Consider the following 16,266-nt stretch of genomic DNA (forward strand, 5'->3'; position numbering starts at 1 on the left):
CGAAATGCTTGTGCTTCTAGTTCCGACAATGCAGTAATAACCAACAAGTAATCTAACTAACAATTCCAAAACTACTGTCTTATACACAGTGTAAGGGGATAAAGAATATGTACATAAAGATATATGAATGAGTGATGGTACAGAGCAGCATAGGCAAGATACAGTAGATGGTATTGAGTACAGTATATACATATGAGATGAGTATGTAAAAAAAGTGGCATAGTTAAAGTGGCTAGTGATACATGTATTACATAAGGATGCAGTAGATGATATAGAGTACAGTATATACGTATACATATGAGATGAATAATGTAGGGTATGTAAACATTATATTAGGTAGCATTGTTTAAAGTGGCTAGTGATATATTTTACATCATTTCCCATCAATTCCCATTATTAAAGTGGCTGGAGTTGAGTCAGTGTCAGTGTGTTGGCAGCAGCCACTCAATGTTAGTGGTGGCTGTTTAACAGTCTGATGGCCTTGAGATAGAAGCTGTTTTTCAGTCACTCGGTCCCTGCTTTGATGCACCTGTACTGACCTCGCCTTCTGGATGATAGCGGGGTGAACAGGCAGTGGCTCGGGTGGTTGTTGTCCTTGATGATCTTTATGGCCTTCCTGTAACATCGGGTGGTGTAGCTGTCCTGGAAAAACTACGACTATAACTAAAACTATGGAGTTCATTGGCCTACAACACGTGTGTGTATTTGCCCTTAAAATGATATTGCTAGATGGAAGAAAATAATAAGATAGGCCTAAACTGTAATAAGATGTACTTGAAAGATACTATAAATAGCAGGAGACATACCTGGGTTCTAGACTGGTATTTAGGGCAAGCATTTTAGGAATATACATATGGTTAGTGTCAACTTCTACTTACACGTTAAAGCTCAGCCATGTTGCTACATGTTTACTCATTGACTTCAAGTAGAGCATTGTTTGTGAATCTGAATAAAAGCCTAATAAAAGTGTATTGCCCCCAGCTTGGGCAGCACTGCTACACTGCTTTTTTGGGCTAAAGGTGTTTGTGACACGTGCATGTGTTCCAATGATGTCATAATTGTCTGTAGCTTCTATGTTGCCTATCAACTTGGCTGTCCTTCAGAAAGTAGATAATACTTGTATTTTCAAACAATTAATAAAAATACTAGCAACAAAACAAACTAAATAGATTTAATCCATTAATATGATATTGCCAGATGGAATAAAATAACAAGGTAGGCCTAAACTGTAATAAGATATATCTTATAGACTGCTTCAGTGCATTTGGAAAGTATTCAGACCCCTTGACTTTTTACACATTTCATTTTTTACGTTATAGCCTTATTCTAAAATGGATTACATACAACATTTTCCTCATCAATCTACACACAATATCCCATAATGACAAAGCAAAAACTGTTTTTTAGAAATTTTTGCAAATTAAAACGGAAAAAAACAGAAATACCTTATTTACATAAGTATTCAAACCCTTTGCTATGAGACTCGAAATTGAGCTCCGGTGCGTCCTGTTTCCCTTGATCATCCTTGAGGTATTTCTACAACATGATTGGAGTCCACCTGGGGTAAATTCAATTGATTGGACATGATTTGGAAAGGCACATACCTAAGGTCCCACAGTTGACAGTGCAAAAATCTATTTTAATTCCAGGTTATAAGGCAACAAAATAGGGAAAATGCCAAGGGGGGTGAATACTTTCGCAAGCCACTGTAAATGGTTCAGTTCACATAAACAGTCATTATTTTCAGTTTGAGAGATCATCCCGGGCTTTGCCCCGTCTGCTGTAGCTGAGATGTCCCTGGAGGACATAGAACAACAAGACTATGATGTTTCTGACACTGAGAGAGTCAGGTAAGGCCACTTACACTCTGTCCAGTTAGATATTTGTGTGGAGTTTAAGAGAGAGAGAGACTACTAAGAAAGAACTTGTTATGGGGGAGGTCAGGCGTCATTCATGGAGTCATTTGTAGGGTCAAGTCCCCAGCCGATCTATTTGAACCGATGTATTAACTACTAAGTGAGTCTTTGACATGAAGACAGTGGTTAGATTCTGCCATTGGGACTGCTCTGATGTTTCCATTCTCTCCTGGTTATGACCATAGAGCCTTGTCCCAGTCTCTAGACCTGCCTGTCTGTGTGGTGGATGACCACCTGACCTCTGAAGCTGTCAATGAGATGGTAAATTGACCTTGTCATTTCATATTACAACATTAATCCAATAAAATGTTATAGTGATGCTATCATTGGCAATGTTGACGTACCACAACCATCTCTGTTGTGTTTCAGTTGTTTAAATTTGTCCAACGTTGCCAATGCTCCTCCACACTCTAACGGTTCATAAGTTCTTTCAGTATGATATTTGTTGTATATGTTAAGTTTGACTCTGTTGGTGCCATTATTTGAGACTCATAATGTTTATTTCTACCAGAAGCAAACCAGCACTGTGGAAACCACAGAAGAAGAGAGCCTCAACAGTGCGAGTTTTTTTCACTGATTATCAACTTCCTGCAGAACCTAACTGAGGAGTATGTTCTATTTTCTTTGGTACAGTACTACTATCAAACCTGTAAAGGATTGTATGAAAGCAGATTCATCAACTACATTTCCATTGCGGAAAAAGTTACATCACACCACAATGTTGTCAAAACAATTTCTACAAAGCATGTGTAAAATACTGTTTAATCTGATGACTCTACTGACCGACATTTCTGACAATATTAATACTATTAATATGAATAATTCATATGAATCATTTTCAGGCAATGGAGTAGGATTCGTAATGGCATTTCTGACCCGGTAAGATCTGAAAGCTTATTTAGAATACAATGATCACTGAATGTTTAGCCTTGTTCATAAGCTTTTGAAAGACGCACTATGCAACATTTTAAAACACTTCTTCTGTTTCTGGAATACAGCTGACAAAACAACAGCTTGCCGGCTTGTGTCTGAGGATTGTCCAGTTTTTATCGGACAAGCTGATGCAGATCATCATCCCAGGTCTTTACGAACTACTGGGCATCCAAGATGCTGCCTCCTCTCCATTGTCACAGAGATCTCTCACAGCGTCACTCACCACTCTGTTAGACGATAAGGTTAACACCAAGTCCCGCGTGAGATTTACTGAGGCTGGTGTACCTAAGAGGCCAGGCAGTCGAAAGTCTTACAATAGCTTTCGCATCCCGACTCCCTACCCTTCCTCCAACTGTATGGATCAGGAAGAGGAAGAAGAGCAGGAATCACAACAACTTAAGTTCAAGGAGATGTACCTGACTAAGGAGATGGGCAGTCTGGGCAGTGGAAGCTACTGCCCAAAACCATTGCCCAAGCCAGCCATGAGGTATGTCTGTAACCATTCTTCAATACTGCCTTTTATTTATGATTGTCCTTAAACAGTATTTGATGTTTATAGCAATTTCACATTTTTTTTTTAGAGGATAGATATGGCCATATAAAGTTGAATTCTGAGTTTACATACACCTTAGCCAAGTACATTTAAACTCAGTTTTTCACAATTCCTGACATTTAATCCTAGTAAAATTCCCCTGTTTTAGGTCAGTTAAAATCACGACTTTATTTTAAGAATGTGAAATGTCAGAATAATAGAAGAAGAAAGAATAATTTATTTCAGCTTTTATTTCTTTCTTCACATTCCCAGTGGGTCAGAAGTTTACATACACTCAAATAGTATTTGGTAGCATTGCCTTTAAATTGTTTAACTTGGGTCAAATGTTTTGGGTAGCCTTCCACAAGCTTCCCACAATAAGTTGGGAGTATTTTGGCCCATTCCTCCTGACAGAGCTGGTATGACTGAGTCAGGTTTGTAGGCCTCCTTGCTCGCACAAGCTTTTTCAGTTCTGCCCACAAATGTTCTATAGGATTGAGGTCAGGGCTTTGTGATGGCCACTCCAATACCTTGACTTTGTTGTTCTTAAGTCATTTTGCCACAACTTTGGAAGTATGCTTGGGGTCATGTCCATTTGGAAGACCCATTTGCGACCAAGCTTTAACTTCCTGACTGAAGTCTTGAGATGTTGCTTCAATATATCCACAAAATTGTCCATCTTCATGATGCTATCTATTTTGTGAAGGGCACTAGACCCTCTTGCAGCAAAGCACCCCCACAACATGATTCTGCTACCCCCGTGCTTCAAGGTTGGGATGGTGTTCTTTAGCTTGCAAGCCTCACCCTTTTTCCTCCAAACATAATGATGGTCATTATGCCCAAACAGTTCTATTTTTGTTTCATCAGACCAGAGGACATTTCTCCAAAAAGTACGATCTTCAAATCAAATCAAATTTTATTTGTCACATACACATGGTTAGCAGATGTTAATGCGAGTGTAGCGAAATGCTTGTGCTTCTAGTTCCGACAATGCAGTAATAACCAACAAGTAATCTAACTAACAATTCCAAAACTACTGTCTTGTACACAGTGTAAGGGGATAAAGAATATGTACATAAGGATATATGAATGAGTGATGGTACAGAGAAGCATAGGCAAGATACAGTAGATGGTATCGAGTACAGTATGTACAAATGAGATGAGTATGTAAACAAAGTGGCATAGTTTAAAGTGGCTAGTGATACATGTATTACATAAGGATACAGTCGATGATATAGAGTACAGTATATACGTATGCATATGAGATGAATAATGTAGGGTAAGTAACATTATATAAGGTAGCATTGTTTAAAGTGGCTAGTGATATATTTACATAATTTCCCATCAATTCCCATTATTAAAGTGGCTGGAGTTGAGTCAGTGTGTTGGCAGCAGCCACTCAATGTTAGTGGTGGCTGTTTAACAGTCTGATGGCCTTGAGATAGAAGCTGTTTTTCAGTCTCTCGGTCCCAGCTTTGATGCACCTGTACTGACCTCGCCTTCTGGATGATAGCGGGGTGAACAGGCAGTGGCTCGGGTGGTTGATGTCCTTGATGATCTTTATGGCCTTCCTGTGACATCGGGTGGTGTAGGTGTCCTGGAGGGCAGGTAGTTTGCCCCCGGTGATGCGTTGTGCAGACCTCACCACCCTCTGGAGAGCCTTACGGTTGAGGGCGGAGCAGTTGCCGTACTAGGCGGTGATACAGCCCGCCAGGATGCTCTCGATTGTGCATCTGTAGAAGTTTGTGAGTGCTTTTGGTGACAAGCCAAATTTCTTCAGCCTCCTGAGGTTGAAGAGGCGCTGCTGCGCCTTCTTCACAATGCTGTCTGTGTGAGTGGACCAATTCAGTTTGTCTGTGATGTGTATGCCGAGGAACTTAAAACTTGCTACCCTCTCCACTACTGTTCCATCGATGTGGATAGGGGGGTGTTCCCTCTGCTGTTTCCTGAAGTCCACAATCATCTCCTTAGTTTTGTTGACGTTGAGTGTGAGGTTATTTTCCTGACACCACACTCCGAGGGCCCTCACCTCCTCCCTGTAGGCCGTCTCGTCGTTGTTGGTAATCAAGCCTACCACTGTTGTGTCGTCCGCAAACTTGATGATTGAGTTGGAGGCGTGCGTGGCCACGCAGTCGTGGGTGAACAGGGAGTACAGGAGAGGGCTCAGAACGCACCCTTGTGGGGCCCCAGTGTTGAGGATCAGCGGGGAGGAGATGTTGTTGCCTACCCTCACCACCTGGGGGCGGCCCGTCAGGAAGTCCAGTACCCAGTTGCACAGGGCGGGGTCGAGACCCAGGGTCTCGAGCTTGATGACGAGCTTGGAGGGTACTATGGTGTTGAATGACGAGCTGTAGTCAATGAACAGCATTCTCACATAGGTATTCCTCTTGTCCAGATGGGTTAGGGCGGTGTGCAGTGTGGTTGAGATTGCATCGTCTGTGGACCTATTTGGGCGGTAAGCAAATTGGAGTGGGTCTAGGGTGTCAGGTAGGGTGGAGGTGATATGGTCCTTGACTAGTCTCTCAAAGCACTTCATGATGACGGAAGTGAGTGCTACGGGGCGGTAGTCGTTTAGCTCAGTTACCTTAGCTTTCTTGGGAACAGGAACAATGGTGGCCCTCTTGAAGCATGTGGGAACAGCAGACTGGTATAGGGATTGATTGAATATGTCCGTAAACACACCGGCCAGCTGGTCTGCGCATGCTCTGAGGGCGCGGCTGGGGATGCCGTCTGGGCCTGCAGCCTTGCGAGGGTTAACACGTTTAAATGTCTTACTCACCTCGGCTGCAGTGAAGGAGAGACCGCATGTTTTCGTTGCAGGCCGTGTCAGTGGCACTGTATTGTCCTCAAAGCGGGCAAAAAAGTTATTTAGTCTGCCTGGGAGCAGGACATCCTGGTCCGTGACTGGGCTGGATTTCTTCCTGTAGTCCGTGATTGACTGTAGACCCTGCCACATGCCTCTTGTGTCTGAGCCGTTGAATTGAGATTCTACTTTGTCTCTGTACTGACGCTTAGCTTGTTTGATAGCCTTGCGGAGGGAATAGCTGCACTGTTTGTATTCGGTCATGTTACCAGACACCTTGCCCTGATTAAAAGAAGTGGTTCGCGCTTTCAGTTTCACGCGAATGCTGCCATCAATCCACGGTTTCTGGTTAGGGAATGTTTTAATCGTTGCTATGGGAACGACATCTTCAACGCACGTTCTAATGAACTCACACACCGAATCAGCGTATTCGTCAATGTTGTTGTCTGACGCAATACGAAACATGTCCCAGTCCACGTGGTGGAAGCAGTCTTGGAGTGTGGAGTCAGCATGGTCGGACCAGCGTTGGACAGACCTCAGCGTGGGAGCCTCTTGTTTTAGTTTCTGTCTGTAGGCAGGGATCAACAAAATGGAGTCGTGGTCAGCTTTTCCGAAATGGGGGCGGGGCAGGGCCTTATATGCGTCGCGGAAGTTAGAGTAACAATGATCCAAGGTCTTTCCACCCCTGGTTGCGCAATCGATATGCTGATAAAATTTAGGGAGTCTTGTTTTCAGATTAGCCTTGTTAAAATCCCCAGCTACAATGAATGCAGCCTCCGGATGAATGGTTTCCAGTTTGCAAAGAGTTAAATAAAGTTCGTTCAGAGCCATCGATGTGTCTGCTTGGGGGGGATATATACGGCTGTGATTATAATCGAAGAGAATTCTCTTGGTAGATAATGCGGTCTACATTTGATTGTGAGGAATTCTAAATCAGGTGAACAGAAGGATTTGAGTTCCTGTATGTTTCTTTCATCACACCATGTCACGTTAGTCATAAGGCATACGCCCCCGCCCCTCTTCTTACCAGAAAGATGTTTGTTTCTGTCTGCGCGATGTGTGGAGAAACCCGTTGGCTGCACCGCTTCGGATAGTGTCTCTCCAGTGAGCCACGTTTCCGTGAAGCAAAGAACGTTACAGTCTCTGATGTCCCTCTGGAATGCTACCCTTGCTCGGATTTCATCAACCTTGTTGTCAAGAGACTGGACATTGGCAAGAAGAATGCTAGGGAGTGGTGCACGGTGTGCCCGTCTCCGGAGTCTGACCAGAAGACCGCCTCGTTTCCCTCTTTTTCGGAGTTGTTTTTTTTTTGGGGTCGCTGCATGGAATCCACTCAGTTGTCCTGTTTGTAAGGCAGAACACAGGATCCGCGTCGCGAAAAACATATTCTTGGTAGTACTGATGGTGAGTTGATGCTGATCTTATATTCAGTAGTTCTTCTCGACTGTATGTAATGAAACCTAAGATGACCTGGGGTACTAATGTAAGAAATAACACGTAAAAAAACAAAAAACTGCATAGTTTCCTAGGAACGCGAAGCGAGGCGGCCATCTCTGTCGGCGACGGAAGTTGTCATCTTTGTCCCCATGTGCAGTTGCAAACCGTAGTCTGGGTTTTTTATGGCGGCTTCCGGAGCAGTGGCTTCTTCCCTGCTGAGCGGCCTTTCAGGTTATGTCGATATAGGACTCGTTTTTACTGTGGATATAGATACTTTTGTACCTGTTTCCTCCAGCATCTTCACACGGTCCATTGCTGTTGTTCTGGGATTGATTTGCACTTTTCGCACCCAAGTACGTTCATCTCTAGGAGACCTAGGAGGATCTCTAGGAGAACGCGTCTCCTTCCTGAGTGGTATGATGGCTGCGTGGTCCCATGGTGTTTATACTTGCGTACTATTGTTTGTACAGATGAACGTGGTACCTTCAGCCATTTGGAAATTGCTCCCAAGGATGAACCAATTCTTTTTGTGAGGTTTTGGCTGATTTCTTTTGATTTTCTCATGATGTCAAGCGAAGTGGCACTGAGTTTGAAGGTTGGCCTTGAAATACATCCACAGACTCAAATGATGTCAATTAGCCTAACATAAGCTTCTAAAGCCATGACATCCTTTTCTGGAATTTTCCAAGCTGTTTAAAGGCACAGTCAACTTAGTGCATGTAAACTTCTGACCCACTGGAATTGAGATACAGTGAATTATAAGTTAACTAATCTGTCTGTAAACAATTGTTGGAAAAATAACTTGTGTCATGCACAAAGTAGATGTCCTAACCGACTTGCCAAAACTAGAGTTTGTTAACAAGGAATTTGTGGAGTGGTTGAAAAACGACTTTTAATGACTCCAACCTAAGTGTATGTAAACTTCCGACTTCAACTGTACAAGCCAGTTTCAATACAAATTACTTCTACAAAAAAAGTACTCTAATTTATCATATTATTTGACTTTAAAACAGAATAATTTAGTCTTTTTTTTCTTCTCCAAACCGGCAGAAGCTTTTCTCTTTTATCTTTCTGTAATGAAAAGAACTATAGAAGTTGAATAAATTATTATTTTTTATTATTAGTTGTGGTTGACACACCTCCACCACACTAAGGTGTTTTCCCAGAGCAAAAGCAACGATTCCTCCACTATTTTCAATGGTGCAGATGTGTTTGACACACCTCCACCAGAGCAACGTTCCTCACAGCATTACATATTATTTGTTTGACTGTGATGATTTCTGTTTTTTTTTTCAAGAACCTCTCTGTCTGATGTGCAGAAGAAGACAACCAACTCTGACTCGCTACAAGTCCTCTTAGGTGTCTCAGAGGACACCCTCGTCACCTGTGTGCAGGACAGCCTGCAAGGTTCTCTCTCCAAACTTGCATGCATGTCCAATTCTCCATCTGGAAGTGCAGGCTCTCCGAAGATGACCCCTGCTGTAATGGCAGAAGTGATTAAAGATGTCAAGTCGGCCGTATCAGTGGTCGTTAAGAGTGCCTCCGCTAGCCAAACCTCTCAAGTGACACCGGTAAGGGGAGACTCACAGACCAAGGTGACTGAGAGCATGGTGAGAGAGCTGGCTGCTAAACTTGAAAAAGTTGACCAAGAGAGCAAGAGTCTAACAGGGCAAGTCATGACCATGATCTCTGACACAATGGTGGCTTTTGTTGACGAGAACGAACAGAATTTGCTGAAAGATCTGAAGGACAAGATCACGTTTTTGGCATCGCATGTTGGCTTCATTGACGATCTTGATGCCCTGATAAGGAAATACGAGAGCAGCTACAACATTGGTGAATCTGGTTCTTCCTGCACGCTCACATCTAAGAGCATCCAAAAACTCTCCAGCCGGGAGTTTCAAACATCAGCAATACAAGCAGTGAGTGGAGTTCTTGCCAAAAAAGTCAGTAGTTTGAGCTTTCCTAGTTCAGTCGTTCAGTCTGAGTTAACAGGTGCTGTATCAGGTCAAACATTGTCTGGCATTGTAAAGACAGAGTCAATTCACCCAGTGGGCTCAGCAGCGTCAGTAGTTGTTAAGACTTTCGTGTCAGATATGAAGTCCTTGGCTGAATCTGAGAGTCCCCAACAGAAGAGTGCCTGGTCTGCTGCTGTTCACATTTACCACAGCATCCAAAACAACTTGAAAGATTATTTCGGCAAGCTTCAGCGATGTGCCTTAAAGAGCATTGTCACATCTGATGATAACATCACAAATGCTGAGTTTAAGGAGACAGTTCCACTTCCTTGCTTAGACATGAAATATAGGCCCAGTAAGAGTGAGCCTCAGTTGCCAGAGTCCACTGGTGAAGTTACTTTACAAAGAGGCCTAAGTGAGAGCTCAAAACTAATTTGGGCACAAACTGAGTCAGAAGAAAGCAAGCTCCTTCTGACAACTTGCACCAAAGAAGTCATTTCAGAGCTTCTGGGATTGTACAACACTGAGATGTCAAAGGAGGACGCCCTGTACACTGTTGGAGAAAAAGGATCAGGCTTCTCTATTGAGAGACAACAATTTGTAGAGGGTGTTCTGGCTCAGCATGGGGAATACTCCCATTCCAGGGCCTCATCACCAATAGTATCTGAGGTCCCCTCTCAAATTGAGGACAGCAGAAGTAAGGCCACAGCTTCTTTGACCAGTCTGTTAGATTGCATGAAAAAACTCTCAAGTGAGGAATTCAAGAGAGACACCACTCAAGCAGTGAGTGAGTTCCTAGTTAAAAAGTCCAACAGTAGCTTACCGAGTGCACAGCCTGCTTATTCTGTAGCATCCAGGTCTTGTTCCGTTCAAAACCAGAGAACCTTGTCAAAGGATATTTGTGCGGATTCTGCTGCCTTTGGCATCATTGACACATTTGTGGAAGACCTGCAGAGCTCGGCGCAACCTGCAGAAGTAGAGGAGAGAGAACCTGACCTCCAGGAAAATGCACAAAAGCTACAGAGCAGGATCTGGTCTGCTACCACTAGTTTATATAACAATATTCAGAAGACATTAAAGGGCTTCACCATTCACCGGCGGAGATCAGACGTGCAGAGAAGAATGTCTAGCCATACACCCACAGAGGACTCTGGACATCTTGTGACTAAGGAGTACCTTGGTTTGGCAAGCCAGAGCTTGACGCAAGCTAGTAAGAGTGTGCCTCACTTGCCCAGTTTGAACCAGGAAGTGACTCTACACATGGGTGTCAGAGAGTTCAAAACTTCTCTGGACTGAAACAGAAGAGGGTCTAATGAACAATAGTACCAAACAGGTCATTTCAACAATCTTGACCTCATGTGAGGATCAGACATCAAATGCACCTTGCTTCTCCACAGTAGGAAAGAAAATATCTGATATGTCCCTTGAGGTCAACATATTGGTAGGTGGTGTTCTGTCTCAGCTGAAGGACATCTCCTTGTCAAGGTCCCCAACACCATGTGAAGACATGTTTGAACGTCTCCAAGGTTCTCCTGAGCGAACCTCTCCAGTAAGTCTAGATTGCAGCACGGCTGCCTCCAAAGGCATTGCATCTTCCCACAGTCTTTCAACAAAGAGCCTCCAAAAACTTTCTAGTCATGCGTTCCAAACCAAAGCTGAGAAAGGAGTGAGTGAGGTCCTCTCTAGATCATTTAACATTGTGGAGGAAGGTACAACAGATAAGTACCTCCAGTCTGTATATACATCCACCACATCTACTGATATTATACAAACCATAGTGAAAGATCTGCAGGAGATCACCCAGAAAACCCAATCATCTGACATGGTATCTGGAACCTCCCTGCTCACCACTGGACAGGTTTCTGAGAAAATAATCTGGTCTGTTGCTCGTAACATCTACTACAGTCTGCAAAGTAAGATTACGGAGTTTCTCAGAAAAGATCTTCAAAGATCAGACACAACACTTGGTTCAATCCAAATATTTACATATCAAAGCAGTCCTGCTTCACAAAGAGCAAGTCTCTGCCATCTTGAGGTCAACCAGAGCAGTGTTACACCTGGTGGAAACGATGCCTGTGTGGACATTCCGCACAAATTACTACCTAAAACCACTAAGCTCTCAGGATCCATGCTGGAGGATATTGGCACGATCCGTTGTAGGAGTGCTGACAGCCAAAATACAAGAAATACCTCTTCTTCACGCTCCTCCACCTCTCTAACACCTACTTCAAAATCAAAGCAGTCAGAATGGGACTTCACCTTGCCCGGTACTCCCATCCCCACTGAATTATCTGCTCAGAGTGACTTTCCCATTGTAAGAAACATGATCATTCAGGACTTGTTTCACACAGAGAACTTACTTCCCCCAACCTTTGTGGACAAAGTCAGACAAGCTGCTGGGGTGGTAGTGGACGAAATGGTGGAAAGTGTTGAGAACACACAGGAAGATGGACAGGGTGCTTCTCATCCTGACAACCTCAGATCTGCTGTTAGGAAATTGAGAAAAATAATTTCCACTGGGACCATCCACATTTTCAGTCATGAATTTGTGGATAAAGTGATAGCCCTTCAGGACAGCCACAGCACTCCACAGGTCTTAACATTGGCAGCAGCCAGAAGTGCTTCAGACTCCATTCTTTCAAGGCTGAAATGGGGAAAGGAACAATGTGCCATATCCAGGAAGCTCTCCTCTCAGCTTCTCCAGATATTTGCTGAATAGACAGTGAAGGGCTTCCTAAAACAGTGGTTAGATGAGTATGAAAATATCAACATTGATGTTTCAGTCCAGAATGAACCAAGCACCTCTACTTGCATGGTCTTTCCTATCCAGCTCAATCAGAGCAAGCCAGAGGATACTGACACAATGAATCAGCTCACGAAGGTCATGGTCAACAAAATGATGGATGCCTTATCAGTTGGCTCAAGTCATCAAATGATCACCAAAGCCAATGCCAAATGTTATTTTGAGTCCAGTACCAGCATGGCCACCAGAGACATTGTAGAAGGGATGTTGGATTTGGTAAGGGATAGCACCAGCAGTACTGGAGAGCAGATCCCCATCTTCAAGTCCAAGAAAAGCAAGAAAACCATGTTCAGCAAGATATGCTTTAACATAAAGGTACAAGTACAGATTTTTCATGAATAACACTGCTTTTGATAGTATGAGATATTATTTGTTTATATAATTCAGTATTTTAGCATTGTATTGCCTTTTTCCAGTTGATATACTGTACTTTAAGATATATAACAGTTTGTTTTAATGTGCCTTTTCCCACCAAACAGTGTTCCAAGAAAGTTAGAAAGGACCACTGTCCTCAAAAGTCTATGGAGTACCAGCCTCAGAACACTTCCCCTACTGTGTACTTTACAGGTAAGCCCTGCTGCTGCTCATTCAAGACTAAGATATTATTACTTTAGCGTTCAACTAATTCATTTGGAAAGACATTGCACTCTGCTCTGAATTGTTACCCATGACATACTGGATGGTCTTTCTTTGCAGAGTCGAGGACAAATTCTCATGGCTCCTTTGCTCCAGAGGGAAATGACATCGCATATTTCTTCCCACCTGAAGAGAAGAGTCGCAAACCCTCCCTTTTCACCAGAATGTATAGAGCCATCACTAGAAGCCTCTCCAACCCAAGATAATTTTCCTCATTAAATGAGATTGCATTCATTTGTTGTCATATGTTGACTGTTTTGCTAGCACAGACTGTAATATGTTCTGCGATTCATCCACATGCATTGAGGAGTATACCACCTCAGTCACAGGCTACATCAATAAGTGGATCGACAACGTCGTGCCCACAGTGACCGTATGTACATATCCCCGACAGAAGCCATGGATTACAGGCAACATCCACACCGCGCTAAAGGCTAGAGCTGCTTCTTTCAAGGAGCGGGACACTAATCCAGACACTTATATGAAATCCTGCTATGCCCTCAGACTAACCGTCAAACAGGCAAAGTGGTTGGTTAGGTCAGGGTGTGACTAGGGTGGGCAATCTAGGTGATGATAAGCCAGTGATATAGAGACACTAGAAAAGGTTTGTTTTCAGTGGTGCAAAGTACTTAAGTAAAAATGATTTAAATCGTTTTGGGGGTATCTGTACTTTAACTATTTATATTTTTGACAACTTCAGTACATTCATAAAGGACAAAAATGTACTTTTGACTCCATCCACTTTCCCTGATACCCAAAAGTACATTTTGAATGCTTTGTATGACAGGAAAATGGTCCAATTCACACACTTATCAAGAGAACATCCCCTACCTCTGATCTGGCAGACTCAATAAACACAAATGCTTAGTTTATAAATTATGTCTAAGTGTTGGAGTGTGCCCCTGGCTATTCTTACATTCAAAAAAAGCAATACAATTGTGTTGTCTGCTTTGCTTAATTTTTAAAATTATTTTTACTTTTGATACTTGAGAATATTTCAAACCAAATACTTCCCAAGTAGTATTTTACTGGGCAACTTTCACATTTACTTGAGTCATACTGTTTACAACTGACTGATTGAGGACTTTTTCCACCACTGTTTGTTTTGGACATTTATTTTTTATCAAATGTATTTGACAGGGACAATCTACTGTATTTCTGTAAATGTGCCAGATTTAGCCAGCTGGCTTTGTGATGTAACAAAGGTAGCTGATGATGTAATGAAAACAGACAGTTAAATATGTGTGTGTAGAACTGTTGCACATTTGCTCTGGAAATGAGGACCAAACCTACTCGTCAAAAGGAGTGAATTGCACCTCCAATTGAAGTCAATAATAAGGTATGGAATCATGCCAATACAGTCATTATTTATATAGCTCTGTAGCTTGCAGTATTTTGAAGGAGATAAGCAAGGGAAAATGATGCTTTGGTTAATATTTCTCACGTGAAAGGAAACATGACCATGCTAACTGAAAAATGGATACATGAATATTGGTCAAATGTACCTACATCTTCTGAAACTGTGTTGGGCCTACTTGATAATTTAAAAAAAAGTCACATAGACGATGTCCATAAATTAGACAACAATACTGAACAGTTGTAGCCCGTTGGTGGTGGTAGGCTTCTGGCTGTGATCTCTGACCACTGTAACAGTGAATAGTGGCAATTTACCCGCGGTGTATAGGCTTGTTTACTAGGCTAACTAGTGCATTGGGGTGGGCTATGTGCAGCATGGGCATACAGGAAACCACTCTAGCCACTTAACTCACCTTGGCCACGAGCTCTATAGTTTACAGCTATTGCATCACCTACAAAGCATCAACTGAATGTTAAATGTCAGGTATTTTAATTGTCTGTATTGTCTACTTGTTAAATGTTTGTAAAGTCTTCCTTTGTAATTGTTTGTAATGTCTTATCAATTGGTGTTGGACCACAGGAAGATTAGCTAACGTTATAGCGTTAGCTAATGGGGACTCTAGTAAAGATTCACAAGACTGTTCACAGATTCACATTGATCACAGAATCGGATTGATAATCTTAATTCGAAGTTTGAGTTTTTTACTGGACAACCAACACTTGACTGATGGGCTAATCCATAGAAAGAAAATGTGATCTTGGATCTTGAACTCCCCTAGCTACATTTTGACTTAATGTTCAATATTACTAGTCACTCTGTCCTTACGAACAGTAAATCATTGGGTCTGACTCTTTTGATTTAATGCAATTTCATCATCGATAGTGAAACAACCACCACATAATCGTCAACTCCCCCCTACAAAACATGAATTTATTTGTGGTTTATCCTCTTTAGCTATTTGGTATTAGGTGTGATCCTGACTTGGAATGGCCACGAAGTTACACATTGTTTTAGGAAACATGAATTTATTTGTGGTTTATCCTCTTTAGCTATTTGGTATTAGGTGTGATCCTGACTTGGAATGGCCACGAAGTTACACATTGTTTTAGGTCCAGTTAGTTTGGAAGTTGTGGTAAATGGGGGAGTGTGAGCGCGTGTCATGAGGTGTTGATATGGGGATGGATAGGCTACCACTGCCTTTAATTACTACGCTCTGCCTGCACCTACCTCAACTGGTACTCTGCTGCCTCGCTGTGGTGAGAGCACTAACACACTGAACATGATGGACAAGGATGCTCCATATAGCCATCCATCACTGTCCAGGCACAGCCTGGGTGTATGTAATACAATATGACCAGATATGGTTTGATATCTCTTCTGAAACTGGGGTGGGGTTATTGAGTTCAGGGTTGTGTAATGGTTGCTTCCATGTCAGTCCTCAAATATGAATTTGCATAGAATCGAATGAATCACATCCAATGATTTCCCGTTTTGGACATTGTTTTGAAAATGATTCTCCATAGCTGCCATACCTTTGATGTCATAAACTGTTACAGAATTCCCCTTCCTTATTATAAACTCTGATTAAAATCTAATCAAATCAAATCAAATTTTATTTGTCACATACACATGGTTAGCAGATGTTAATGCGAGTGTAGCGAAATGCTTGTGCTTCTAGTTCCGACAATGCAGTAATAACCAACAAGTAATCTAACTAACAATTCCAAAACTACTGTCTTATACACAGTGTAAGGGGATAAAGAATATGTACATAAAGATATATGAATGAGTGATGGTACAGAGCAGCATAGGCAAGATACAGTAGATGGTATTGAGTACAGTATATACATATGAGATGAGTATGTAAAAAAAGTGGCATAGTTAAAGTGGC

The 16,266-nt window shown here is 42.3% G+C and overlaps 2 protein-coding genes across 6 annotated transcripts in view; one reads left to right on the forward strand and one right to left on the reverse strand.

Annotated features, from left to right (window-relative positions):
• LOC110530072 (protein ANKUB1-like) overlaps positions 1-16,266 on the reverse strand; it is a 99,721-nt gene that overhangs the window by 51,335 nt on the left and 32,120 nt on the right. The window lies entirely within an intron of this gene.
• LOC110510916 lies at positions 1,589-15,953 on the forward strand. 3 transcript variants are annotated; one of them, XM_036936244.1, is made up of 8 exons: positions 1,589-1,850; positions 2,102-2,177; positions 2,428-2,524; positions 2,759-2,795; positions 2,915-3,336; positions 8,919-12,697; positions 12,862-12,949; positions 13,079-15,953. In XM_036936244.1, exons 5-6 carry the CDS (start codon positions 2,978-2,980, stop codon positions 10,873-10,875), a joined length of 2,316 nt encoding a protein of 771 aa, XP_036792139.1. In that variant the 5' UTR covers positions 1,589-1,850; positions 2,102-2,177; positions 2,428-2,524; positions 2,759-2,795; positions 2,915-2,977; the 3' UTR covers positions 10,876-12,697; positions 12,862-12,949; positions 13,079-15,953. The 3 variants fall into 3 exon arrangements, with proteins under 3 accessions (XP_036792139.1, XP_036792184.1, XP_036792221.1); XM_036936289.1 differs by lacking the exon at positions 1,589-1,850 and having other exon boundaries at positions 2,029-2,177; XM_036936326.1 differs by lacking the exons at positions 1,589-1,850; positions 2,102-2,177; positions 2,428-2,524; positions 2,759-2,795 and having other exon boundaries at positions 2,812-3,336.

Source organism: Oncorhynchus mykiss, chromosome 1 (genome assembly GCF_013265735.2).
Source record: "Oncorhynchus mykiss isolate Arlee chromosome 1, USDA_OmykA_1.1, whole genome shotgun sequence".
NCBI classification, from domain to species: Eukaryota; Metazoa; Chordata; class Actinopteri; order Salmoniformes; family Salmonidae; genus Oncorhynchus; species Oncorhynchus mykiss.

Excerpts from the sequence above, each read along its gene's own strand:
- LOC110510916 (XM_036936244.1), top strand. The coding sequence starts at position 2,978 with ATGCAGATCATCATCCCAGGTCTTTACGAACTACTGGGCATCCAAGAT. Across the intron at positions 3,337-8,918 it reads TTGCCCAAGCCAGCCATGAG|AACCTCTCTGTCTGATGTGC; the intron begins GTATGTCTGTAA and ends TTTTTTTTCAAG.